Raw genomic sequence first — 12,563 nt, 5'->3', positions numbered from 1 at the left:
GACATGCACAGTGGTTACACACAGTGCTTATACACTGACATGCACAGTGGTTATACACACAGTGTTCATACACTGACATGCACAGTGGTTACACACACAGTGGTTATACACTGACATGCACAGTGGTTACACACAGTGCTTATACACTGACATGCACAGTGGTTACACACACAATGGTTATATACTGACATGTACAGTGGTTATACACACAGCAGGTTATACACTGACATGCAGTGGTTACACACACAGTGGTTATACACTGACGTGCAGTGGTTATACACACAGTGGTTATACACTGGTATACACAGTGGTTATACACACAGTGGTTATACACTGACATGCAGTGGTTATACACTGACGTGCAGTGGTTATACACACAGTGGTTATACACTGGTATACACAGTGGTTATACACTGACATGCACAGAGGTCACACTGGTTATAGACCTTGTTCGTTAGGAAACCGGAAGTCAGTGAAAAGTTCAACCCCTTCACCTTGGGACGTCAGGGTAAGGCAACATGGCAACTCTGTCCACTGAAACTGAAAGTGCGCTTGAATCCATGAAAGTTAAAGAACCGAAAGAGTATTTAAAAAAAAGAAAGGACAACGGACAAGTAGCGCGAAAGTTGAACTTGTTCGTTGTGCAAAGATTTTCAGTTGTCGCGGAACCAGAAACAAGAATGCGAAGTCAAGTCAGTTTCTTCTGTCACAGAGACATAAACCTCCCGCAGATTTTTAACAACTGAACTGAAGAAAAGAGTATCGCTCCTGTGTTTGACCCATTCATTCAGAATCTATACACATTCTAGCATTTCATATTGTTGCTACATAGTATGAGTGAGTGAGTGTGTATGTGTCTGTGTCTGTGTGTGTGTCACTGTGTGTGTGTGTGTGCGCATGCCTTCTAAAAACAGACTTGAGAAAATGGCCATTGCAGTTCCAGTGAATTTGATCTTTTTCTGGCTTTTCTATCACATGACTTTTTAATACATATTGTGGGGAGAAGAGTGCTGGAGCTGTGCATGAATTTGATTAAAGATCATCATCATCAAGACTGATTCATGTGTGTTTAATCACAGTTGCATTGATGATTAACTGCAAGTAAAGAATGATCTAATCTTATGGTGTAGCATGCATGCATGTGTGCATACAGTACTCACTCATTCATCATTACAAGTGACATGCATTGATAAGTCTTCTCAAGACACCCAGACATTGACACACCAGTCTGGTACAATCAGCTGGCCTGTTTACCCAAAATGGATATGTATGTACTTTCACCAGGTTAGAATATGTATTTCTTTTATGGAAACCTGTAAGTTCATTGTATCTAACAACTGGCTAAAGGATTAACACATGCATACCACTTTTCTCTTTGATGACATTTTTTAGAAACTGGTAGTGCTGTAAATTCTTAGTGTAAATATTTACATTTGCATGCCCCACCTCCCGTCTTTTATTTCCTATATTTTTTTAATCATAAATATATATATATTTCATGTGCTTATTGCTTGTTGTCAAATCTGTACAATCAAATTTGGACTGTTTACAAAAGGCAGTGTAAACAGGTCTGAGTCAAACACAGACTTGAAGAAAATCACTTTGATTAGATATTTTCTTCTTCTTTTTTTTCGTATCATTCATTCATACCTAAATGCTAAACAATGAACAATTATCTAAACAGTTTGAGTTATTTATTATGTGAGCACCATTTAGTGTGTGTGTGTATGTGTGTGTGTGTGTGTGATATGGTGGTGGTGGTGGTGTGTCCATCGAGATTGATGATGACCATCGTTGTCATCCACCCACACCTCAGAAACAAAAAACAAAAAAACTCTGCAGTGAATCTTAACTGCTTTGAACCACACTGCACCCCTCCCCACCCCCACCCTTCTCCCTCAAAGAGAAGAAGAAAAATCACAGCTACAGTTTCTGAAGTCTTTTTTAAATGCACCATATGATCAATGTCATTAGCAAGCAGTGGGTATAAGCTTTGGCTGTTGAAATCAAATTATCTCTTGTATACAAGCTGAATCAATCCACTCTCAACTAACACACACACACACTACAAATTGACACCCACTACTGTAACCCCCCCCCCCCCCCCACCCACCCTTCAGTCTAATTTTTTTTTCACAAAACAGCCTTCAGGGCCCTAATAAGCCATCTTTCACTGTGTCATCAGTGTCAGATTGGTGTAAAGGGGGAAGCAAAGCTGTCAGATCATTACACATTTTCTCTTCCAAATTTGTAAAATTTTGTAAAATTACTCAGTTTACTGTCAGCAGCATTGGTTTCCACTGCTGATGCAAAAGTAGCAGTGATGTCTTCTTGGGCTTGCACATCTGACAGCTGTGACAAAAAAAGAGAAAAGAATATATAATTATAGCTTGAATGTTATGACATTTGTTTTAGTTACACATTTTCAGTCAAACTGCATACAACCCCCAAAATGTGTCAGATCTATTCACTGCATTATGCATGTGCAGAATCTCAAGCCAGTGAGTTGCTTAAATTTGCAACAATAACTATGCTTTATCTCTGTGTGTGTGTGTGTGTGTGTGTGTGTGTGTGTGTGTGTGTGTGTAAACATTCACATTGCCTGTGGAAGTAGCAAGGATCTCACTGTCTCAGTATCATTGTTACAGCACTTCCTGAAAATGTGCAAGCATTTCCACTTGAAAGAAGTATGTGCTGACAAATGTTGTATAGTGGAAATTCTTTGTAGTGTTTGTTTCAGGGGAACACTAGTCAGTTTTGTACTATGTGTCAGAGATGTATATATCTGTGCTGAATAAATATCACAGCTAAGAATATGACCAAAAAACAAACAAACAAACACACACACAAAAATATAGTTGAATGATACCACATTGGTGACTGGAAGTTGGAAAAGACCGGCCAGCTGGTGAACTGTAATTCTCCGTTTTAAAGGTTAAATTGTGCTTTTGGATTCAAACATTAGACGGATAAGTGTGTGAGAAATGAAGACAGTATAATTATCCCTCTTTGAGAAATCAGACCCAAAACATTCTTAGGCTTGGCTGTTGGATTGAAACAAATATATTTTGAAACATAAAAATGAATATTCGATTCAAAATGTCACATACTGTGCTTGTTTTGAAGACCTTGTTTGTGAAAAGTGAAGAAATACCATCACCACTGAGGGTGCGGTCCTTTTCAGTTCACGAAGTGATTCTGAGCTCGCCATGCTCTGTGCAATCGGTTCGTGGCTGGTATTCGTTGCAATGTCAATGTTTTTTCCTTTGAAGTTTGAACAGCACACACAGTACTTCTTTCCTCCCGTTTTCCCCAGACCCATTGTGAAGCATTCACACAAGTACAGTCGATGAACTCGCAACTTTCACTTTTAGAGACTCCCCACACATTCTCTTTCCAGCGTAATCAAGGGCAAATTACTCTAATTTTTTTTCTAACGAACAAGGTCTATACATAGACATACACAGATGTTATGCACACACAGGTTATTCACTGACATGTTCAGTGGTTATACACACAGTGCTTATACACTGACATGTTCAGTGGTTATACACACAGTGCTTATACACTGACATGCACAGTGGTTACACAGTGATGTACACAGTCATTATACACTGACACAGGGTGTCTGTGGTCTGACATATAAACTTCATTACAGATGTATTAGTCTTTTGGATGAGATGACTGCCAAAATCCTGCAGAAAAAGACACTTTGACAATAAAATACACTTGCAGACAGAAGAAAAGAAGAAAAAGTGTGTGTTGTTATACTGTGGCGTCGCACTATCCCTGGGAAGATGAGCAGGAATTTCACACTGAGAAATCTGTTGTAGCAAAAAAAATGTGATGATAATGGTATTTGTATGTCTGGATCACTAATTTTTTGAAAGTATTGAATATATTTGGTTTTCTTTGAAAACTCAATAATTTTTGTTAATTGGGCACTGTTTCTGTGTTGTATTCTTTTTTTAACCTAGGATGTGTGAGGTACATGTTGGCAATTTTTTGTTTCGTATGCCTGTTGTCATTTATGTTTGTTTGTTTTTCGTTGTTGTTGTTTTGTTTTGTTTTTTGGGTTTTTTTTTGTATTATGTATGATTATGTGTTGTTGTTTTTCATGTTAGATTTTTGTAATCCTCAGGTGAAAAATTGAATGGTTAATGTCTGAAGGCATGTCTTGGGATGATGAGACAGAACTTGTGCCTTTTTTTTTTCAGGTGATTATTGCTGGGTTGTTTTCAAGTTTTACATGATCTTTTTTTTCTACTCCTGATATGGCCGTCTGTGGTTGGCTGGGCTATAACATGCAACAAAAATAAATGAATGAAGACTGAATTAATTAATGAATAAATTGATTATAAAAAGAAATGAGTAGACAGATAAAGAAAGAAAGAAGCTGAGGAGAGAGCATCTGTGTGGTTCCAGACATGGACTACAGTGACAGTGACGATGACCATGAAGACGGACAGCCCGCAATGTCCGAAACCACCACCACCACCACCACCACCCCTCCCACCACTGCCACCACCACCACTCCCCCCACCTCCACCCCCACCACCACTACCAGCACCACTGTCACCCCCTCTCCCCCGGGTGTCAGTGCCAAGTCCAGTGACCCCAAGGTCCCTGGTGGTGCTGGAGGGGGGGGCCAGGAGGTCGTGAAAGGTCAGGACTGGAGAAACACACATGCGTACACATACACAGACATACACACATATGCATGCAATACATGTGCACGAACACACACACACACACACACACACACACACATGTGCATGCACACACACACACGCACGCACGCACACACGCATACACGCACATACACACACACACACACATACACACACACACACACACACAAGTTTCAAGTTTTAATTATCTTTTCACTCCTATTGGAGTATGGAGGATTACTGCAAAATAATCTTTTCATGCCCAGAACAAACATTTTCAAATACACAACAATGTCACATTAAAGTTGAGAAAACACAAATGTCTTTTCACTCCAAAAGTATAACTAGGCAACATTTGCAATTCTAATCATCTTACTTACAGCTAAAATGACCTTTTTTGCCTCCTTTGAGCATATTACAAAAATTAAAAACCGACTTTGGAGACAAATATTTTTTAGGAACATATCTATTTCGTAACTGATCATAATTGGGACATTCCATTATAAAATGAGACTCATCCCCAATCACAGACATGTTGCAAACCTTACAAAGCCATAACTCTGGTGGTATGCCTTTGTGTCTCCCTGTTTCTATTACCAACACACACACACACACACACACACACACACACACACACACACACACACACACACACACACATGCACACACATACATGTGCACACACACACACAGATACACACATGTGCAGGTATGCACACACACACATGTGCATGCATGCACGCACGCACACACTTACATGCACACACACCTCCTTTGTTCAGTCTTCTGATAAAGTCTAAACATTGACATCCTTTGGTTCTGTACTGTCATGAAAAAACAGGCAGTCATTTTGATTCAGAGCAGTGCAGCCTAGTTGTTCAGGCTGGAGGTCTTTGAAGAACTGGTGAAAAGTGTAGCCACCGTCCTTTGTTTAATGTCTGATTTATTTCGACATGTGTTTATGAGGATGTGTCTATGCCATGCTTTTGTGTGTGTGTGTGTGTGTGTGCATCTGAGTGTGTGTGTGTGCTTATATGTGTGTCTCTAAGCTTGTATGTATGTGTGTGTGTGTGTTTAACCCTTTGAGCCCTGACCAGCGCTTTACCGGTGGTGGGGAGGGGTGGCATAATGCCTGGCCACCGGTTGAGCGGTGCGTAAACACTTGTGTTGTGTTTTGCTATTGGTTGACTTATATTGAAGAGCCAATCAGAAAAACCGTAATATTCTGACGTCAGTGAACGTAGTACCAACATTACCTCACTATCAGAGTAATCATTGTCATAGTGTACTTCTGATAAATCATCAAGCATATCAATTACTTGCTGTGTTCTGTACAGTTGTTTTCTCGCACATTTTGTCCCTGATTTCTGCCCTGACGGGCCAGGTTGAGACACTGCACGCTTCAAGTGTTTACGCACCGCTTAACCAGTGGCTGGGCATTATGTCATTTTTCTCTGCCACTGGTAAAGCGGTGGTCAGGGGTCAAAGGGTTTAATACCGATTATTTGCAAATTTTGGCTCAGGAGCTCAGGCAGAAGGGTTAAAATTGCTCAGGAACTCAGGGCTCAAAGGGTTAAAAGCCAAATAGTTTAATTTTCAAGGTTTTAACGCGTACATTCTGATCCATATACGTTGCACCACATCTGATGTTAAAAAAAGAGCAGATACCTGACCTTTCCATAATCTTAACACTGATCAGGCCTTGACACCCTGCCCTTGGTTTGTCAGAAGATAAAGGGAGATAAACGACCCATGTTTGTCTGATGTTAACATCAAGAAAGATAAACCCAGGTCTGTCAGAAGATGAAGGGAGATAACATGAGTGGCCCTCCCCTTGCAGAGAACGGCGGTGATGAGCTGAAGACGGTGCTGAGGGCCATCCACAGCCAGGACCTGACCATCGATGGTGTTGACCGCCGCAAGCGACGCACCCGCCACCTCAGCAGCATGATGGGAACGCCAGACGGGAAGACAGACCCCAACATCATGAAGCTGAGGAAGCTGCTGGCGCTGAAACGAACTCTGAAGGTACACCCCACCCCCCACACCCCACCCTCACACCCCCTTCCCTGTCTCATGACACACTGTTTTCAGTTTAGTCTGTTTGCTGTTGTTGTTGTTTTTGGTGCCCCAGAGTTTTGGACATTTTGTTTTCTATATTTCAATGATGATGGGGGTGATGCTGCTACTGTGGTGGTCCATTTAGGTTTGGTTACTACTTTACAAGTAAGTTTAAGTATTACTCTTGTACTAGAACATGATGTCAACCAGGCTGAGAGATAACAGTCACCTGCAGTGTTGGTCAGGGCATTTGAGCAACACTCCCAAAGACGTATCCGTGAAGTGGATGACCCTTGACTGTGTGGTTCCAGTCTTTCCATCTGACCCCATAGCACACTCAGCTCTGGGTAGGAGCCAGCCATGGGCCAAAAAATCCTGCCAAAAAAAAAACTACCTTTGGTGGGGCTCGAAACCACATCCTCCCAGTCGTCAGCCCGTAACGTTAACCACTTCACCATGGCAGCTTTTGACAGTCTGATTGTCTTCTCCACAACATGTTGGTGCACACACACATACACACACACACTTACACACACACACCCTCTCTCTCTCTTTCTCATATATATGTCTATCTAAATATCAATATCAATAGTGCATTGTGTGCTATTTGGTTATGTCTGTGAGATGAATGATGCTATGATGATGATGCTGTTATTATGATTATTATAATGATAATAATAAATTATAATTATTATGATTAATATTATTTTAACTTGTGTGTACCTGACAGGTAAAAGAGCAGGAGCTTCAGGACATTGACCGCCTCCTGGCATCACAGCCCACCGCCAGTCGCCTGCGAGATTTCATCTACCGTCACCCAGACATCAAACTGTGAGGGGAGAGGGACGTGTGTGACTGGGCGTGATCTGCCAAGTGTGTCCACTCTGGTGGTTCTGAGGACTGGCTTTTCTCATCTTCACAGTTTTTGTTTCAGTTCCAAGGTGTCAAAGCACACGGACTAATCCATATACACAACACCACATCTGCTTTTAAAAAAAAACACACAAAAAAACCCCAACACAGATGCCAGACTTTTGCATAAACCAAATGCACTGGGCAGGGCCTTAAAGCCTATCCCAGGAAATGTATGAAATATGAGCTTGAAATGAAATAAAATGAATAATCCGTATCAAAGAAGAAGTAAATGCATCAAAATATAACAGAAGTGAAAGACACGCAGAAGGCAAATGGCTGAAATGTGACAGGAATCTTCTTCTTCTTCTTCTGCGTTTGTGGGCTGCAACTCCCATGTTCACTAGTATATATGCAAGTGGGCTTTTACATGTATGACCGTTTTTAACCCGTCATGTAGGCAGCCATACTCTGCTTTCGGGGGATGACAGAAATGAAAATGGGCCATGTTCAGCAAACCTTTGCGCAGTGCACAGGCACACTTGTGATCTCACACAGGCAGACAAAAGGACAAGGAAAGGGTATTTCATCAGAGAGAACAAGGTTTCTCAGCCAATAATAACATCAAACATGTAAATAGAAAATTCCTTTTCTTATGCATTAATAAAGAATGAAATAAAAGAAATAAAGTTAGCAGCAGCAATAACAAGAACACCAAACTGAAGTAGAACTGAAAGAAAAAGAACAAGTTGAACAAAAGTACACTGAACTGGAGAAATGAATGGATGAAAATGATTTCTGCTAGAAGTGGATTATATCTGGATTTACTGCATTTGTTTACGATACCCCACACCTTGGACCAGCAATGCAGAAATCAGAACATGTTTCTTAGTGTCTTGTATTTATTCATTTATCCTTATACTGACCAACAGAATAAGAACGCTTCTGTTAAGGAGGCATCAAAGCAAGCTGGCTGATCCATATGATCATGCTGTACTAAATCTGCTTTAAAATGATAGATTTAGAAACAGAGCAGATGCCCAAACATCATAAACTTAACGTGTTGGTCAGAGCCTTGAGATCTTACCCCAGGTATGTAATGTAATGAGTCATCTAAACAAATTAAGCAGGTAAGTTGAGGAGTTCAACACAAGCAAAATGTAGAAAATGAACACGACTGTGTTCTCAGCAGTCACATAACTTAACACCGCTATGACACTGCTACTGAGTCATCCATTTGATGGGTGTCTGGTTTGTTTTGTTTTTAGATTGATGAATAACTACACATAGAGACTGCATGGATGTGCAGTGCATTGTTGGACCATCCACCCACATTTTCAATGTATATGTGTATATGTCTGTGTTTGCGCGTGTGTGTTTGTGCATGCATGTGTGTGTGAATGCATGTGTGTGTGTGTGTGTGTGTGTGTGTGTGTGCATGCATGCATGCATGTGTGGATGTACATATGTGTATGTGTTTGTGTGTATGTGTGTATAAAATCAGTTGAGAGTGGGTGTAAAAGTGTGTTTGAGTTCCAGTCAGAAATGTGTTCTCCCCAGGATTTGTCAACACTTCATCATTCCTTCCTTTGTGCATCGTATGCACTTGTTTTTTGTTGTTGTTTTTTCTCCTCTGTTGTTGTGTGTGTCTGTGATACACAGTCAGGTGCCATGTAATTCGTCATTAGTCATTCAGATACAGTGGTGAACACCTGAGTGTCTGTTCATCATGAATGTCTTTCCCCTCCCTTGTATTACCTTCTGAAGTGGAGGCTTTTTCACTGTATAACTTTATGTTGATGAGATCAATGTTTGATGTATGTATATACCTTGAATACCAAGAATGCGACAAGAGTGACAAAAGTCCCAAATGTATATGTGAAATACAAATGGAATACATTCCACTGTACGGCCAGCACATGGGAATGTATGCATCTACATGTACATTCATGTACAATCAAACATCATGCATGCACATGGACACACTCACCTTACATATGCACACATGTTTGTACAGGTGGATGGGTGCACACACACACACACACACACACACACACACACACACACACACACACACACACACAGTATGCATGCACTCTCCATTATTAATAAATGGAAAAGAATGAACAAGCAAGAACTGTTTACATAATCAATATATCAAATTCTTATTTATACATAAAATAGAAAAAAAAATGTTTTGTAAATATTATTGTCAATGCATTTGTTCCTGTTTTACAAACTGTACATTTGTTTTCTGATATTACTTTGTTATTAGTGAAGGCGGAGTATGAACAGTGGGATATGTTTCTGCTCTGCCTATATCAAAGGCTTGTGATAGAACTGTATCAGTTGACTTCTGCGTTGCTCAGTCTTTTTCTGTCTGCTGGTGATTGTGTTGTTTTTCTGTTGATATCTTCTCCTGTCATACTAGTGGTGATGTAGACATGTAAGTCAGTTTGTTTCATGTCAGGTCTCCTTTGCTGACCACAGTGTGTGTCTTGTCTGAGTCAGTCCCATCGGGGTGTGGGGTATGAAGTGTGCAACCTGAGTTCTTTTCCCATTGTTACTGAAGACGTTCATCACTCAGCAAGCCACAGAATGATTGGTGGTGCAGTTCGTTCCATGAGAACAGGAGAAAGCCAACTGTTTGGTAGACTTGCTGTGATGCTAACTGTCCCGATTTCATTGCATTTGGTTATGACCAGTTGTAGTTCATTCTGATGTTACACCAATGTCAGATTTGTTCTGGCAAGTTAATTTTCGGCCATCTGGGATCACTCACCCACACTGTTGTTGCAAGCCCCTTGGTAGTTTTGTGATCCACATGGTGAGCTGAAAGGGGGTTTGGGAGTGAGTCACTACTGGTCTCAGGTAAAGAAGGCAAGTGTTTACACAGAATCCATGTTGAGTAGACTAATCAGCTGATTTGTTTGCTCAAACAGGAAAGGGTGTGACTTTTTTTCCTTGTGTAGGTAAAGGCATGTATTCCGTGTAGGTAAACAATGTATGTATGATGATGTGGTCAGAGCTTCCTAAAAAAAAATTCAGTGTTCCAAAAATATTTTCAACCCCCAACCCCCCCTCGTCAGTGTGGGTGGACTGCCCATGGCACAGTGCACAGGGTTGTTTCCCCTGACTGCTCCCCCCCCCTACCCCCTGTCAGTGTGGGTGGACTGCCCATGTCACAGTGCACAGGGTTGTTTCCCCTGACTGCTCCCCCCCCCTACCCCCTGTCAGTGTGGGTGGACTGCCCATGTCACAGTGCACAGGGTGGTTTCCCCTGACTGCTCCCCCTCCCCCCCCCCCCCGCCCCCATCAGTGTGGGTGGACTGCCCATGTCACAGTGCACAGGGTGGTTTCCCCTGACTGCTCCCCCCCCCCCCCCCTGTCAGTGTGGGTGGACTGCCCATGTCACAGTGCACAGGGTTGTTTCCCCTGACTGCTCCCCCCCTCCCCCCTGTCAGTGTGGGTGGACTGTCCATGTCACTGTGCACAGGTTGGTTTCCCCTGACTGCTCCGCCCCCCTACCCCCTGTCAGTGTGGGTGGACTGCCCATGTCACAGTGCACAGGGTGGTTTCCCCTGACTGCTCCCCCCCCTCCCCCCCCCCGCCCCCATCAGTGTGGGTGGACTGCCCATGTCACTGTGCACAGGGTGGTTTCCCCTGACTGCTCCCCCCCCTCTCCCCCCCGCCCCCATCAGTGTGGGTGGACTGCCCATGTCACTGTGCACAGGATGGTTTCCCCTGACTGCTCCCCCCCCCTACCCCCCATCAGTGTGGGTGGACTGCCCATGTCACTGTGCACAGGGTGGTTTCCCCTGACTGCTCCCCCCCCTCCCCCCCCGCCCCCATCAGTGTGGGTGGACTGCCCATGTCACAGTGCACAGGGTGGTTTCCCCTGACTGCTCCCCCCCCTACCCCCCATCAGTGTGGGTGGACTGCCCATGTCACAGTGCACAGGGTTGTTTCCGCTGACTGCTCCCCCCCCCCACCCCCTGTCAGTGTGGGTGGACTGCCCATGTCACAGTGCACAGGGTGGTTTCCCCTGACTGCTCCCCCCCCCCTACCCCCTGTCAGTGTGGGTGGACTGCCCATGTCACAGTGCACAGGGTGGTTTCCCCTGACTGCTCCCCCCCCCCCTACCCCCTGTCAGTGTGGGTGGACTGCCCATGTCACAGTGCACAGGGTGGTTTTCCCTGACTGCTCCCCCCCCCCCCCCCCCCGCCCCCATCAGTGTGGGTGGACTGCCCATGTCACAGTGCACAGGGTGGTTTTCCCTGACTGCTCTCCCCCCCCCCCCCCATCAGTGTGGGTGGACTGCCCATGTCACAATGCACAGGGTGGTTTTCCCTGACTGCTCCCCCACCCCACCCCCATCAGTGTGGGTGGACTGCCCATGTCACAGTGCACAGGGTTGTTTCCCCTGACTGCTCCCCCCCTACCCCCTGTCAGTGTGGGTGGACTGCCCATGTCACAGTGCACAGGGTGGTTTCCCCTGACTGCTCCCCCCCCCTCCCCCCTGTCAGTGTGGGTGGACTGCCCATGTCACAGTGCACAGGGTTGTTTCCCCTGACTGCTCCCCCCCTCCCCCCTGTCAGTGTGGGTGGACTGTCCATGTCACTGTGCACAGGTTGGTTTCTCCTGACTGCTCCGCCCCCCTACCCCCCATCAGTGTGGGTGGACTGCCCATGTCACAGTGCACAGGGTGGTTTCCCCTGACTGCTCCCCCCCCCTACCCCCCATCAGTGTGGGTGGACTGCCCATGTCACAGTGCACAGGGTGGTTTCCCCTGACTGCTCCCCCCCCCCTACCCCCCATCAGTGTGGGTGGACTGCCCATGTCACTGTGCACAGGGTGGTTTCCCCTGACTGCTCCCCCCCCTCTCCCCCCCGCCCCCATCAGTGTGGGTGGACTGCCCATGTCACAGTGCACAGGGTGGTTTCCCCTGACTGCTCCCCCCCCTACCCCCCATCAGTGTGG

The 12,563-nt window shown here is 44.4% G+C and overlaps 1 protein-coding gene across 1 annotated transcript in view; it reads left to right on the top strand.

Moving 5' to 3' along the window:
• LOC143283513 (uncharacterized) overlaps window positions 1-10,857 on the top strand; it is a 67,195-nt gene extending 56,338 nt beyond the window's left edge. The window contains exons 20-22 of the mRNA XM_076589757.1: window positions 4,426-4,665; window positions 6,511-6,698; window positions 7,462-10,857. Coding sequence (XP_076445872.1) covers window positions 4,426-4,665; window positions 6,511-6,698; window positions 7,462-7,566 — 533 coding nt within the window. The 3' untranslated portion in view covers window positions 7,567-10,857. The remainder of the gene's footprint in view (window positions 1-4,425; window positions 4,666-6,510; window positions 6,699-7,461) is intronic.
• The last annotated feature ends 1,706 nt before the right edge of the window (window positions 10,858-12,563 follow it).

This window comes from Babylonia areolata, chromosome 6, assembly GCF_041734735.1.
Source record: "Babylonia areolata isolate BAREFJ2019XMU chromosome 6, ASM4173473v1, whole genome shotgun sequence".
In the NCBI taxonomy this organism is placed as follows: domain Eukaryota; kingdom Metazoa; phylum Mollusca; class Gastropoda; order Neogastropoda; family Buccinidae; genus Babylonia; species Babylonia areolata.
This window is presented reverse-complemented; position numbering and strand designations above follow the sequence as displayed.